At 42.8% G+C, this 17016-nt stretch overlaps 1 protein-coding gene across 2 annotated transcripts in view; it reads left to right on the forward strand.

The window, feature by feature from the left end:
* LOC124796303 (ras guanyl-releasing protein 3-like) overlaps positions 1 to 17016 on the forward strand; it is a 305024-nt gene that overhangs the window by 84095 nt on the left and 203913 nt on the right. For both annotated transcript variants that reach the window (XM_047260429.1, XM_047260430.1), the window contains exon 2: positions 8688 to 8766. In XM_047260429.1, the coding sequence (XP_047116385.1) occupies positions 8736 to 8766 (31 nt within the window). In that variant the 5' untranslated portion in view covers positions 8688 to 8735. The remainder of the gene's footprint in view (positions 1 to 8687; positions 8767 to 17016) is intronic.

Here is a 17016-nt window from a genome sequence, read left to right on the forward strand (position 1 = left end):
TTTATGTCAAGGTGTGTAGTAAGCACGGTGATCTCCCCGCTGGTTTTATTAATTGGTTGATTTGGGAGATGGGACCAAACAACGAGGTCCCAGTGGATTAGGGATGGATAGGGAAGTCGGCCGTGCCCCTTAAAACGAACCATCCCGGCATTTACCTGAAGCGATTTAGGGAAAACCTAAATCAAAATGAAAGGATACTGCCTTCGTAGGAAGCACTTCAGTGCAGTTTTTGGTCCCGTAAAACGGTTTAAGATGTCGTGAACTAAGGACGCGGGTTTGAACCGTCGTCCTCTCGAATGCGAGTCCAGTGTGCTAACCACTGCCCCACCTCGCTGGGTCCCGCTGGTTTGGCGTGTACCACAGGACGTCGTTCGAACATTCAGCCACTGTCGCAAGACATAAGGCACTGAAGATCTATCTCGTAGTGATCCATGAGTTCAACAGCACTTGCTGATAACCGAGCATAAAAACTAATTATGAGTCGTAAATACCCTCAAGAGAATGTTGCTCAACTGCGCACTGTGTTTTTCTGCTTCCTTTTTGGCAACAGAGAAGTCTTTGCCGACCCAGACAGGACGCAGTTATCTCCTTACAGTCCATGTAGCCTATTGGCATGCATTGAGAACAGTATAAAGCACGCAGCACAATGGTTTTCGGTTCAGGTGGGACAGGGATCACCTAGAATAGAACCTGCTTCAGTGGCCTCAAGTTCTCTTCACCGACGAGTGCAAGTTTGCTTGACTCCTGTGGGGACACACAGGTACCAACGTATGTCCCACCTGTTTGATTCGGTGAGTCCTCGCGTTCAGCGACGATGCGGCCTGTAAAACCCACCTGCCTCGCTTTGACTGTGCAATCTCTGACCTTCCGCTCTGGTGGCAGATTCGTAGACTTTGAAACTGTATGCCAGATTAGAGGTTCCTTGGCCAACAAATAAGACCCAAACTCGTCTGGTAAAAACAGATTATAGACTATTATTGAGGAGCAGTGTCCGCCAATGAAGCTGGTACACATACGAGGCCCACTTTTTATTTTTTTATTTTATTTTTTTTTTCAGCCTCCGATCAGTCGCGAAATGGAAACCACAGTGAAAATCAAAAATGTTTTGTTTTTGCAGCATTTAGCTACACCGTCCGACTATTTCTTTACATAGTCGCCGCTCCGACTTAGACATTTGTCGTAGTGTGGTACCAACTTTCCAGTCCCTCGTCATAGAAGCAGCCGCTTTTGATTTCCGCCCATTCCGTATGCTGGTCTGTACCTCGTTGTCTGTGCCAAAATGCTGTATTCATAGCCAGCGGTTCATGTGAGCGAAGAGATGAAAATCAGAGGGAGCAAAGTCCGGGCTGTGTGATGGATGAACAAACACTTCCCATCGAAAACGATGTATCTGCGCCTTCGTTGCCCCTACTGTATGTGGCCGAAAATTGTCATGAGGTTACGTGATGTGGGCTGCTTGAAATGAGGCGAAACCTGTCAACAGTCACTCCACTTAACGCGAGACGCCATTTTCTAGACATATTTATGTGCTCATTTTTGTGGCGGCGTTCGTAGCGACAAACAATTCGCTGTAGAAACGGCTTACGAAGTCACCGCCACACTTTTAATAGCGGGCCGACCGGTCCGCTGGAACAGTGAACAGAAAGATGAAAACCCAAACACTCTGATTAAATAAAAGTCGGTACTTATCTTTATTAACGAAGATAGAGACACAGTAGTGAACTCTGTGTCTACAGAAATCTGTCTAGTTAGAGTCGGAGCGGCTAGGTCAGCGTCGGCTGACGACAAACAACTCTGCTGCGATGAACACACAACTGACTAGCAAGTACACAATTCGGTGGCGAGTATACAACTGAGCGGCGAATACAGAACTGTCCTAGCGCTCGCGACTCCAGCGCTTAAGAAGCCAGAAGCCAGCGGTGGCGCGCGCAGACTTGCGGCGATTTCCTGTCTCGCTGGCGCTGCTTATGCGGACGGCGTCCGGACTTTGATGCTGCCAACCTTTTGGCAGCGGGCTCGGGTGGCATTACTGGCTAGGATATAACACTCATTGTGCACTCCGAACTTTCAAATGGTTCAAATGGCTCTGAGCACTATGGGACTTAACTTCTGAGGTCATCAGTCCCCTAAAACTTAGAACTACTCAAACCTAACTAACCTAAGGACATCACACACATCCATGCCCGAGGCAGGATTCGAACCTGCGACCGCAGCGGTCGCGCGGTTCCAGACTGTAGCGCCTAGAACCGCTCGGCCACCCCAGCCGGCCACTCCGAACTGACAAGTGCGATATGAGCATCACACCAGAGCTCAAGGAGCCTTTACCAGAGCCACCAGTTCACATTAATCGTCTCCCCAATGTACTCCATGCGAACGCGCGTCACCAGTTGCAGATAAAGCCAGGTGAACATTACTAACATACATTTAGTGAGGCCTGCACAAAATATTCTGCCATATGGGACTTTTACGCCAAACGCCACTTTATTTAAGTACTGCTGGGCACTGTTCACAAAAGGATCCTAGACTCGTAATATTTTTGTGCCCCCACTCCCCCGCCCGCCACCCCCCCCCCCCCCCTCTCAGTCATGACAATAAGACCATCCCCAATTATCTAAAACAGTGGTTTCGAACCTTTCTGAGACCATTACCCCGGAGTGCAATCAGATATTAGCTAGCGCCAACCCTCCTTCCCCCACCGTCATCAAACATTTGCGCTTAAATAAACTTTAGAATTAAAAATAATTTTCCTTGAATACTTTTATTTTTAAAATGACGAAAGATGATATTTAATTTTTTAGTTGTTTTATTAAACTACGATTTGATGAGTCAATGACAATTTGTGCTCACACAAATCCTTCTCTGGAAAGAAGACTAACTACGCACATTGCACCATTTCTCTCCCTGGCGACATTTGCTTCATCCAAACCCAGCAACGGAATCTAATCTAATCTACTTAAAATCAATCAAGTAAAGTTGTGTGCGCTATATTTACTGTTTGTAAATTACTTAACTGCTGAACTCATTACTTCCGAACTGACAGGAACTGGAAGACCACTGCCACAAATTATAATAATAATAATAATAATAATAATGTGTAGCCGTTACAGTTGTATAGCAGCCGTTACATAGTTATTGTAGTGTCGAACTTTCAATTGCTTCATTTATAGTGGTGAAATCAATAATGAGACAACTTTTGGTTATTGCGGGAACGACATACAATTAGTAAGAGGCATTTTAATGAGATATTTAATCATGAACGATGTACATTTCTCTCTCAATATTTATATCATAGACGCATGGTGCAAAGTAAGTGTGACTATGTGAGGAAGATGATGATCATACATTCATTTCATAAGCCGTATCTTCCTCCACATGGTGATCACGAAGTAGACGAAGTTAACGGAGTCTGCTGCCTTGGAAGAAAAATGACTCATGACGGACGGATCAAGGTCATAAAAAGCAGATTGGAGCAGGCAAAGACGGCTTTTCGAGAGAAAGGAAGTCAATTGGTATCAAACAAAGGCCTTCATATGACAAAGATATTTCTGAAAATGCACGTTTGGAGCACTGCATTGTACGGTAATGAACATGGACTGTTGGAAAACCGGAAAAGAGGAGAATCGAAGCGTTTGAGATGTGATGCTACAGAAGAATATTGAAAATTAGGCAGACTGAAAGGTAAGATATGAGGAGGTTCTCCGTGGAATCGGCGAAGAAAGGAACATTTGCAAAATACTGACAAGAAGAAGGATTTGGACATTAAGACATCAGGGAATAACTTCCATGGTACTGGAGGAAGCTGTAGAGGGTAAAAACTGTAGAGGAAGACTGAGATTGTAGTAAACTTCATTTATTTCATCAATAATTCTTTCCTAATCAGACGGCATGTCGTATGAATGTTAAAACAAATTATCCTGCTACAACGAAATTACTCTTAAATATTTTCGCAGCATGTATTTAATGCTGGACAGTTCAACATTTAGTCACTGAGTAGTGATCCATTAGGTTATAAGTGCCAGATAAAGATACAGACGCGTTCACCTCTTCTCTTCTGCTATATTATATGCGTAAAACTGTCGTTCATTGGGTACTGGTCTGACCAAGAACTTCGACATCGCTATCTGAGTAGTTTGTGGGCATTGTTATGTCGTTGGTACCATATATATATATATATATATATATATTACTTCCTCAACAGCATGAGGAAAACGCCCATAGCCAAGAAACCCCCCCCCCCACACACACACACATACTTGCGCGCGCACTCAACATTTTCTGGGGTTTCTGCTTCTTTACATCCGTAGGTGTCGTGCTAAGCCATTTGGTATAGTATTCCGAAAAGCTTCCATGTTTCATTTGGAAAACACTGTGCTAGAAAAATGGATCAGCTTAATGTTCTTGCTTTAGTAAAGTTTCACAGTTCCGCCGTCTACTCCATTTTCTTCGTTTTTCCGAATCATTCGTCCAGCTACCAATTTAGTACTGTCACTAATAAATCAGCCAACGTCAGCCTTCAGCTTGACGCTTTGATAGCTGATTTCAGATTTGGTTGACACTATAGTAGTAAGAAAACTCATTTGTCTGTCGTCTGCGGTCTGAAGGTCGACCGGAGGAATGCCAATAACTACAAACACAAAATCGACAGAAGCTGTGCCAAAGTCATCAGAGTGGCGCAACAGCAAACGCCTCTATGCTCTCCGCGCGGACCTTGCCGGCTTTATCTTAAATACGACTAGACAGTGGGCGAGAACACATTCGTGACATAAACAATGGTATTATCCAGAAATGCAGATTATTTTATCTAGTTTCTATTGTAAACAGAGCACAATTTTCGCTGAGTATGTATAGCCCATTCCGGCTCTTTTGTTCTTTTTTCCCGAAATGCATTTAATTGGCTAGTTTCTGCCTACTGTTCTCTACTCGAGTGATCGAAGTTCTCCTAAAAATAGGACCAATTTTTTATATGCCGATACCTTCGATTTCAGTCATGCCAAGCTCAAAATTTCAGTTAATGTCTTGTAAAATCTTTCTAGAAAATTTGGCTCTTAGGTCGTTACACCTGCGCCACATGTTCCGGGTGCTCAGTTGTCAACAGCCAAGTCCCTGATCATTTTGTAGTAGGTTATGTGCAGCCAGGCACCCAGGTTAAAGGTGAATGTGTTGCGATGCCGAGGCCATTGGAGATATTCTAAATACTTTCGGTAAGTATGTACTTACTAACGTTAAGAGATCAGCCTAACTCGCGATCTGTAACTCCCGCCACATCAATGAACTTGGGGGTCATTGATCTTGGACATGAGCTTGAGCAATAACATATGCCGTTTTCTTTTAGATGAACAGTATGACGTTCTCGATGAAGGAGATAGCAAAGTTGAACCACTGCTGGCACAATAATTGTCCCAGGTGGACACATAGCTTGGATGACGTTCCTGACAAATTGTACTTCGTCGTCCCAGAAATCTTTCAGTAGCGTCCAAAACTGTGGACTTTGTGGGACATTTCATCTTTGTAATTGCCTCTGGATGTTACTCGTCTTAAACAGTCAGACCGCAATAATGGAACACTGAACTGATAAATAACGTGGGCATCGTTACGGCCAATCTGCACCAGTAGCCGATGTCACTAACGCACGCCGGCCGCTGTGGCCCAGCGGTTCTAGGCGCTTCAGTCTGGAACTGCGCTGCTGCTACGGTCGCAGGTTCGAATCGTGCCTCGGGAATGGATGTGTGATGTCCTTAGGTTAGTTAGGTCTAATTAGTTCTAAGTCTAGGGGACAGATGGCCTCAGATGTTAAGTCCCATAGTGCCTAGAGCCATTTGAACCATTTGAAATAACGCACGCCTGTGTGGCAGCACTCGACTCTGAGATACCCGGTTCAAATCCCAGTAGTGCAAGAAATTTTCGCCCCTAGTATTTGGCCGGCGAAGGAAGGACAGGTTATGGTGTGAAGTTCCTGATTCCCAGGATTAAATTCCAAAGTCCTCTCCAGTGTCTCACGAAGTGAGGCCTTGTGACTCAGTGGAGTGTGATCCGTCCTTCGGACAGGGTCGTTAATCCAAGCGGTCCTTTTGGTATCATTCGAAAGAAGTAGATTGTGTGCTGGCACTGAGTCTCACCTTCTCCATTCACTCGTGAATGTATAACACAAACTCACCCACACTCAGTATACACATTTATGATAGAGTTCTCATACACCGTCTGAAAAGTGGCCATTGTGTGTGGTTGGGGGGGGGGGGGGGGGGGGAGAGAAACCTTCTCCCATTAGGCGTCTGAACAGTTCCTCAGTCTTCCAATCAATATTTCGTCCTGGTTGTCCAACAGCTCTTTATGGTTGTTATAGTCCGGATACCTTGCACGTCATTCAAATTACTCGTTTCGCTGTAATTTAAACATTTCGAGAACACCCCTGATCCTCCTTTTGTTTGAGCCACCCCGAAGGTTTTGCCGAGTTGCAACCTTACACAGGTTATGTGCGGGAAAATATACATGCAAAGCTGTTTCTGTAATGTTCCACTCCTGAATAAAATCACAAGTGATAGCTGCTGGGGAGGTTCCCTAGGCGTTTACGACAAATATTTAGCTCTATATGCGATACATATCGCTTTTTATGCTAACCAGGCCAGTGAAATATCTTGTCATAAATACTTTACCGTCATTTTACAATAAACACCCACAGTCGTCGTATTTAACAAATACTTCCTTCAACTATAGTTTTCTGTTGTTAAATCGGACTTCATCTCCAAATAACACATTTTATAGAAATAAAAAATGTATTGAAATAAATATCTATTTCAACAAAAATTCCTGTATTTCACAAGTTATTCTCAGCTCTGAATCCAATTCAACTATTTTCGCAGATACTGCCTTCTTTGCACTGAGAGACGTACATGCGAATTATTTGAGTAAAGTGACAAATACATTCCTTGATATTTGGTATACTAACAAGAATTCTGAATTATTACTTGTCTAACGTGCAAGTTACAGCACAGAGTCTACGATAAACACACCATACATAATCACACCGAAGGATAATTGTAGTTCCTTTCAGTCGATAACACATTTTCATTTCTCAAATGTGCATTGCTGTTGTCTCTGGCCACTGTACTCGGTTACCTTGATGGGCAGAAATAATGTAAATAAATATTACCTCCGTTAATATTACATCAGACATAATTAAACTACCTCGCTTCTCTAGGCTGCAATTCTGCTCCAAATGTCCATGCGATGCCATTTCCTCCGGAGTTTTCTCTCGGAAGCAGACCGAGGATGGCCTGCGCTGACGCCGTGCAGTGATGTGCCCACCCTGTAGAGAAATGATTTTTAGCTACGACCCAGGACAAACAATGGCAGTACTGGCCGTCATGATTATCTGTCACCCGCAGCCCTGACGTGAATTCCTTGTGGACAGTGTTTCCTGACAGTGGTAATAAATCGACAGGATTCTACTTGGCGACACATGTTCTGAGAATAGCCTTCGCCGCTCTCACGTATCACTATATCAGGTCGTTCTACGTCGCACTTAGTAAGCGTGTCTGGCAATGTGCTGTACCGTCTTCTTAGACACTCTTACACTTATCTACATCCCCCATGTAGTTGGATCAAGAGAAGTGGCGCAGTGGACAAGTCTTCAGGCCTGGTCATCTAGGGTTAGAATTCGTGCCTGGAAACCGAAAGGGTACTGAATCGCAGTCGGACCACAGAGTATTTCAGTCTGCCTTTAACCAAGCCTTCGCCTCTCAGTGATGTGAAAATCCGCCAGGAACAACACGTGTTCCAGATTCCACGTTAAGCTGCAGATCCCTTTCTCCGGTATGATTACTGACTGTAGGCTAGGGAGATGCAAGATGTCAAAGTGGCGTCCAGCTGAAAGACCACAGCAGGCCATTGAACCACACACGAAATTATTAGTCGTTAAGCCACTCAACTCCCATTTTCTACGAGCGAGTTTCAAATTCCTGTCCGGCTATCTAGAGTTTGGTTCTTCTGTGGCTTCCCTAAATCTACAATCAAATTGACGTTAATTATCTGTCCCAGTCTGTGTTTCGTTTCTACTGACCACGTCATCGACGCGACTTTAGAGCAGTCACTTACCTCCCCTCGTTTCCACGAAACTGCCACCGCTTCACCTCGCTGCGTGTCATTAGCAGGTGAACGAATTTATTCCTGGCTTCGGTATGTCTAGTGATTACTTTTCGTTACAGCGAGCTATATTATGATTGTGGTTGGTGATGTTATTTCAAGAGAACCTGCTACTTTAAACCATGTCTTGGCTTTCGTGATTTGCAAGTTACTACTTATACATTCCAGTAGTCAAGCTATTCATGAAGTTACTCAAATAAAGAAAGCAACGTAAAAGGAGTAAATGTGGCGATTACTTAGCATTAACCGGGCAGCACGATTCGATATTATTTCAGTATCGGCCACAAACGTTCCGCTACTTGTATCGACAGAGTACGTTGAAAGATACACCTGGTTTAACATCTTGCTTGTGTGCAATTTCGTAGTTTTTCTGTTTCATTTGGAAAGACAACGAACATAAAAGTACATAAGATAAACCACAAAAATTTTCTTAAAAATGATAGCAACTTCATGTTAGAAATTCTCTATCTACAGCATAAACCTATTGTTAGCACTAGCTAAGAATGAGTGTTCATCTGTTCGTATGACAAACGTGTTTCTCTTTACAGGTGTCTTTAGTCCCTGAACATACTGGTGATGACTTTGACGCTGAGGAAATGGCTACATCTGCAGATAAGCACGAAATCGGTGAGTTCTATCGCAGCAGTTGTATCATCACATGTCGCTGTATAAGAGTGCTCCTTAAGTTAGTCAAAAAGTTTCCAGGAGTACTGCACGATTCACGTTATATCTGAGGATAATCTAAGGTCCCTTTTTCCCTTCGTAACACTTCGCTCCAACAGACTTCCAAATTCGTGGCTATTATAGTGTGTCTCGTATCTTGTAATAGTATGAGCATAGGGACTTCCATTGGTGTAGGCGTTTCAGTAACATTTCTTCGACATTCACAGTTATTTATCTATCCGTGTTAATGTCACTATGAATGCTATCCAAAGTCAGGCTGTAGATATCGAAGTCCCATCCGGATCAGGGATATCACTGGACGCTGGGCTTGTAGATCATCTTTGCCGTCCAGATCTTGCCTACTGTAAAGTGTCTAACTGTTCCGCTGTAGTTGTACCGCGTGATATTCTCGTGATTCCAGTACCACTCCAATACAGCCTTATGTTACACAAATGACAGCCACATCTCACCCACTGTTACTCGATTGCCTTCTGCACTCATAGCTCGTCGCGGCATCCCCCACCACCCGCGCATGCGCGCAACGAGTTGCCAGCATTATTACTCTTGACAAATTTGATAGATACAGTACGCTTACGAATAAGATTAGTAACTGTAATTAATTGTATTTCAAAATTATTGAATTAAAAACACTGAAAACCTTTTTTTAGCCTTGCACCCGTATTACGTTCATTTATTTCACATTGTGCTCATGCCATTAGCGTGTGCATTTGAGGTTTAAAGTGTTACTCTTGTATTTTGCTTGCACGTGCGTATTCCGTAACTCGCGGAAACTAGCGGACCGAGATCTGCTTTGTACTGTACAAACACAATTGACCCCCACCTACACTTTTGCCTCTGTGCCTTATTGCACAACGATGACACTTAATACTCTGCATACAGCATCTGCAGCAAAAACGAAAATAAAAACGTCAAGGTCACCACCAGGTTCCCAACCCGGAATAGCCAAAGTTGAGACTGTTTTTAGGGTTCCATAACTCAGTCGGTAACAACGGAAATCTTATAGGATGACTTTGGTGTCCATCTGTCCATCCGACTGTTAAAAATGGTGGACTATCAAGTTGAAATTTACGTCGAATATTGACGTCCCTTGGTGGTGGAAAAAACTGAAAGTCAATACAATCAAAAGATACGGCCATTTATTCCACATACGTCTACATATATTCGCAAACGCATTCATGAAAACTATGGGGTATATCCCGTTGACCTGCAACGATGAAATTTGGCAAGTAGCTTGGTTTCACAGCACAAAAAGGGGAAAAATATCCGAAGCCTGTTAATTTGTAATTATATCACTCGAAAAAAATTGTTTTGATCATTTGTAATCCACCTGTCTGTCCTTCTGTTTACTTTTTTTCAGAAATAATATATGTTGTTTGTATCGATATCGATAACAGGAAAAAATCGTCGACAGTCTAGATTCCCGGGAGGAATTATCTATATACATAATTAAGTTTTACGGAACCCTACGGAATCCTACTCGCATTTATCCGTATCGTTTATTACAATTTGTGACACCCCAAGGGCAATGCATTTGGATTAAAGCGTTGGAAGCACTATTTATATCTTGCACTAATTATTTGCACTTAAATGGCTAGTCTATTGATTGTTTCTGGATAGGGAAAACCAATGACACTGGAGCAAGATATCCGATACACAACATCTAGTACTGCAGTCAAACTCATCCGCCAGCTGGTGAGTACCGAGGAAGAAGAGTGCCGCATCCGCTGTTGAGTGCCCAATTGGTTTCTCGTTTGGTATGTCTTCTGAACAGCTCGCACGTCCTTTATTTGCGCCAGCTAATCAGGGACGCGTACTTCAGCTCTTTATGTCATTTATAGTAATTGCAGCATTAAAAAGCAATTAATATTTCCAGATATCTTGGTGGGAGACTGATTCTCTTTGCCTGTGTGCCTTGAATTTCAAAAGCAGTTTTTTATATTAAATAAGAGATATAGACTGTAAACGGAGGTCTGCGATTCGCTGGTTGTGTTCGGCGACAATTGACTTTCACTCCAGCTTGCCGCCGGTCTACCATTGGATGGCGTTCCTCTGGGCCATGTACAAGAAGTAGTAGTAGTAGTAGATTTATTCATCCGTACAACACTTTTACAAGGATACTGGAAATATCTTGGTATTAAAATTTAAAAACAACAAAAAATCGTAATTTTTTGTACACACGCTTTTATATACTTACAGGTCTAGTTTGACAAAGATGGAACTAGTAGTCAGACATGCCCTTAAAGTAGGAACCATCCCGGCATCTGCCTGAAATAATTTAGGGGAATGACGGGGCACCTAAATCAGGATGTGTGGCAGAAAATTGGAGTCACCGCCCTCCAAAATGCAAGGTCGATCTGTTTAAAAGAGTTCTACCTTAATCTTTTTATCGCTAGTGTACGATACAGTTTCATAAAGAACTTGTTTAATAAGGTAAAAGGCTGAGGCTACACTGTTTATTCGTTTCTCACTCCCATTCACTACGAAATACGTGCACTATACACACATTGTTTCATAATGTAACACTATACGCTATCACATGACGTCAGGGCCGTAGCGACGATGCTTGTTTCCATTTTCTGTGCCGCAGCTTCCCATTTGCTAGCCTGAAAAACTGAATGAGCATACCTCTGTTATGAGTAAGATGTTGAGCTTAGAAACAGGAGAAGCATTGCGTGGCTGTGGGAGTAAGTTCTCTCCAGGAAAGAAGAAGAAAGAAGGAAAACACTTAATATGAAAGAGTTAAGTGAAATGATAGGTATTTTATTACCGTTATTATTACCTATGCTACAATTTTTATTAAACTACTACTGTGTTATCTAAGTAACCCTTCACTTTACAGAATGAGTTGTCTGACAGGTACGTACTTTTTAATTTCAGAGGAGAGATCGGCTCTAGTCGCAGTCGGGAATCGAAGTAGTTCGAGGGCGAAAGTTGAAAGTTTTTTCCGCACCCGGATCTCCCGCTTAACGCGAGCAGTTGTCTTAACCGTCTCGGCCATCCAGACACGCTTCCCGTCCAACGCAATTTCTCAACTTGTTACGCGGTAGTAGAGTCCGCTGTCCATTGACCTACTTGCTCGTAGCGAGTCCTGTATTCCTGTAAGAGGCACGAACCCTGTTGTGCGTCCACACCTAAGTTACCGAGATACGCATTCCTACAGATATCGTTACAGAGCCGAAACCCCTCTAACAAATATGTATGAAAGGGCCACGCGCAGAAGGAAGGAACGTAGTGTAAAAAGTATTTTTGGTTTAGCCCTCAATTTGTATAGCCATTTGAACATTTACTATTCTGTAGGTAAGTAACAGTATTTTAAGCAACGGCTGAACAACGAACCGGAGCTGGCGCCCAGGCAAATTGTGCGAATCGATTAATTGGTTTTGCAAAAGATTTTAATTGGGCTTAAATTCATACTCAGCTAACGGTTCCATTTGTATGTGCACTGTTCGGATTTTACGCGCAAAAACCGCCGCCCTTAAATAAGTCTGGATTGGAGCGAAATTGGTGGTTCAAATTTTGTCCACTGGTATATTGGACCTGTAAGATAAATATCAGCCGTTTGAAAAAAATATTGCTTCGTTTGGATTTTGCGTGCAAAAAACAACCACGTTGTTCTGGGGGTTTTTGAAGTGCGCCAATTCTGTACTTTAAACTTGTACGAATCGGTTCAAAGGTTGCACAAAGGCAGATATTGAGTCAAGCCACCAAAATATCGTAGGGGAACGACGCGAACAACCGACGGAAGATCCGATCATTCAACATCTCAACATATAGCCAGGATAGCCTGAAGAATTATCCAACAATCTTCTCCCTCTGTCGTAGTACGACTGTAAAAAGGTCGAGCTGACTCTAGCACGTAAAATTCATTCTTTCGTGAATTGAATGCACGGAAACAGTTTAAAGTGAATCAAATAAATAACAAAATGCATTATTACAATAAAATTGAAAACTAGATTTCAGAAATCTAGATTTATTCGGATTTTACGTCCAAAAAACAAGTTTTGTAAGTTTTTTTTATGTTTCAGACCGGTGCAAATCGTTTCAGATTTTGTAAGATGGTAGACAACTACATATAATTTATCTCCTCTTTCAATTTCCTTCTGATTTTGCCATTCCTGATCTTCCTTTTAGTTTTTCCGTTCATGAGCAGTTGGTGAGCTATCTGATAAGGTGTAACTTCACTGTAATTTGGTTGTGGTTCTGTTGGGTCGTTACTGAGACTTTTGAGCAGTTTCCATGCCTTCCTACTGCTGTGCTTCATGTCCGTCTCTTGTAGGAGGTTGCATCACTTTTCCTTTCTCGCTTCGGAGATACCAGACATCAGTACCTCACCTGTCTGGATCGTTTCCTCTGAGAAAGGGTCCTTATTGTTAAGTTCTGTCATTGAAGCTGTTAGATAAGTCGAAAATCTAGTTCCCTCTTCCCAGGACATTTTCGCCATTTCTTGTACTATGCTAGGAGCACGTTCCTTTCTCGTACTAAAGTGTATTGTCCAACACAACAGAAACCTTACTGTTGTTTGATACATTGGCTGTAAATATCAAATTTCAAAGAAGAGTCTGACTCTAGCCGCAATTGGGCGTCTAAATAATTCAATTTTGAAAGTTAAAAATTTGTGCTGGACCGAGAGTCTAACCCGGATCTCCCGCTCAACGTGAGCAGTTGGTTTAACTGCCTCGCCATTCGAATACACTTCCCGTCTGACGAAAATACTTAACTTTTCACGCTAGTAACGTCCACTGTCCATTGTGAATACACATCGAGGGGTTATAGAGCGTGTCTTGAGAAACTAGAAACAAATTGAGGGTAGGAAACCATGTCCGGAGACGTCATCCAACGACACTACAGTGTGTCAAAATTATAGGCGCCGGCGCCTGCCACTTGGCTACCCCTTCGGCAGCAAACGTGACATTGTATGCTGATTGAACGTAAGTGGAACGTCTCGCAATGTTGTTTGTTCCTCAGTGATTGCGACTGATTGAAATGATCGCCAGAGGAGAAGATGGAGCTAACTGCTGCACAGAAAGGTCTTGTCTCACATAAATGGGGTGCTCTGTTGCTACGGTTTTGGACACGGGTTTTCATCTGCAGTTTATTTTTCTCCTGTATACCGAAAACATTGGAGGGTTTCACTGTGACGCCTTTTATCCTGTTCTGTAATGAACCATGTCTTCAGACCAATGAATCACTTGGTCTGTTTCCCGCCGATGTTTACGTCAGTTGCTGTCAGGCGAGGATTAAAATATTGCATAAAGTTTTGTGTGATGTTGTGGCACAGTTCTGTGCTATATGCAATTTGTTCTTACCTCTTCCTGGAACCGCGGGACTGCTACGGTCGCAGGTTCGAATCCTGCCTCGGGCATGGATGTGTGTGATGTACTTAGGTTAGTTAGGTTTAAGTAGTTCTAAGTTCTAGGGGACTGATGACCACAGATGTTAAGTCCCATAGTGCTCAGAGCCATTTGAACCTTACCTCTTCAATCATTCAATGAAGCCAAGAGCCCACGATGACAAGCTGTAAAATAGTACAATAAACTTGCCTTTAGTGTTTCTACTACGGTACTGTTTTCTTGTCTTGTGCCCTCTCACTATACATTATAGTTATGTACTTTTCTTATTTTCTTTGGAGGGAGGTGAGGGTGGGCGGGAGGACAGGTGGTCATCAATCATCAGACTGGTTTGATGGGACCCACCACCACATCCTCTCATGTGACAACCTCTGCTTCCCCTATAGTTTTTGTCCTTTAACTCTCCCTCTAGTACCATGGACGTGATTCAGTGATGTCTTAACACACGTACTCTCACCCTGTCTTCTCTTCTCGTCAGTGTTTTCTAAATATTCCTTACTTCACAGATAATGCAGAGGACTTCATCATTTTGCTTAATTTACAGACTTCTTCTGTAACACATCTCAAACGTTTCGAATTTCTTTTTCCCAGTTTCCACAGTCTATGAATCCTTCCAAACAACGCTATGCCACAGACATATATTCTCAAAAACTTTTCGCTCAAATTAAGGCACTGTAGACTACTTTTAGCGAGAAATTACACCTTTGGCTTAGCTAGTCTACGGCTTATATCCTCCTTGCTTTGTCCAAATTGGGTTATTTTGCTTCTAAGGCAGCACAGTTCCTTCATTTAGTGTAGTACTTGATAACCAATTTTGATGTTAAGTTTATCGCTAAACTAATTTTTGCTGATCTTCATCAGGGTCGTTTGACTTTTACTCTCAGTCCGTATTCTGCGCTCATTAATCTGTTCGCAGTGTTATCAACGAATCTTGTCATTGATATCCTTTCGCACACAGTTACAATCCCACTCGTTAATCTTTTATTTTCATCATTGCTTCTTCGACGTGTAGGTCGAACTCTAGGGGAGAAAGAATGCAGTCTTGCCGTATAACTTTCTTCAATCCGAACACTTCTCTACTGGTCTTCAATTGTTACTGCCCCTCTTGTTCTTCTACATATTGTATGTTTCCCTATTACATCTATTTTTCAGGGAGTTTCAAACATCTTACACCATTTTACGTAGTCGAATGCTTTTTCGTGGTTGACAAATACTATGAAGATGAAGATGTCTCGATTTTTAAGTCTCGTCCTCTGTCGCGAAGTGCAACATGAGAACTGCATCTAGTTAATGACTGTGTCTCCCCTAAAGACAAACTGATCGTCATCCAACAGACCCGTCAAATTCTTCTGCATATTATTCATAACAGAGATGTCTGGCCTGTTAAGCTAATTTTGTGATAGTTCTCGCAGGTTTCTGTCTTTGCAGTCTTAGTCTCCAATCGTTAAGTTGCACGTCCCTCAATGATTTTAGAAATTGCAAAGGAATCTTATCTATTCCTTCTGCCTTGTTTTTTTTCGAAAGTCTTCCAAACCTCAGCAAAACTCTTTCTCTAATACTAAACACTTTATATCTTCCAAACTGACATCCATTTCTTCTACCATCACGTCAGGACCCAGTTCTTCTCCTTCGTAGATACTGTCCACTCTTTCCACCGATCTGCTCTCTCTTCCGCGTTAACGGTGGACCTGCTCTTGCAGCTTTGCTTTTAATTTCCCCGAAGGTTATTTAGCCTTTTTCGAATACTAGATCTGTCCTTCCGAGGACCATTTCATTAAGAGGAGAGAGGAAGAGATCAGTGTTTAACGTCCCGTCGACAACGAGGTGCCGGCCGCGGTGGCCGTGCGGTTCTAGGCGCTCCAGTCCGGAGCCGCGCTGCTGCTACGGTCGCAGGTTCGAATCCTGCCTTGGGCATGGGTGTGTGTGATGTCGTTAGGTTAGTTAGGTTTAAGTAGTTCTAAGTTCTAGGGGACTAATGACCACAGCAGTTGAGTCCCATAGTGCTCAGAGCCATTTGAACCATTTGACAACGAGGTCATTAGAGACGGAGCACAAGCTCGGATTAGGGATGGATGGGGAAGGAAATTGATCGTGCCCTTTCAAAGGAAGCATCTCGGCATTTGCCTGAAGTGATCTAGGGAAAACACGAAAACCTAAATCAGGATGGCCGGACGCGGAGCTGAACCGTCGTCCTCCCGAATTCGAGTCCAGTGTGCTAACCACTGCGCCACCTCGCTCGGTATTTCTTTAAGATTTCTTCACACTTATCCCACAGTCAATTCGCTTTAGCTTCCCTGTTCTTTCTACTGATTTCATTACCAAGTGACTTATATCGCTGTATCCCTTTCCTTCTCAGATCATTTCTGTATTTTCTGCTTTCGTTCATCAATTAAGCATTTTCTTCTGTTACAGAAAAATTTCTTCTCCCTCATCTGCCCTAATTCTGTGACTGCCCGCATTAGGTATGTCCATTCCTTGAATTGAACTGCGTATTGCGTTACACATTACCGCAGTATCTACAGCCTTACATCACTTGAAACCTACATCATTCCCAGTACTTCAGTATCCCACTTCTTTACGTATTGATACTTCAGGCGATTCTCTTAAACATCACCCTATTCATCACGACTAAATTGTGGTCTGAATCTATGTGTCCCACTGGTATCTTCCCGTGTTACCTGACATTTTCAAGTGTACTTCCTCCTCTTATGAGTTGTGAACAGTGAATTTACTTTACTAGCTGAAACCTACCTCCGGATACAATTACTCTTTCTCCTCCTCATTTCTATTATAAGCCTGTGTTGTCCCGTAGCTGTGTCTCCTGTTCGTTCCCATAGTATTCTAA

Source organism: Schistocerca piceifrons, chromosome 4 (assembly GCF_021461385.2).
Source record: "Schistocerca piceifrons isolate TAMUIC-IGC-003096 chromosome 4, iqSchPice1.1, whole genome shotgun sequence".
Lineage (NCBI taxonomy): Eukaryota > Metazoa > Arthropoda > Insecta > Orthoptera > Acrididae > Schistocerca > Schistocerca piceifrons.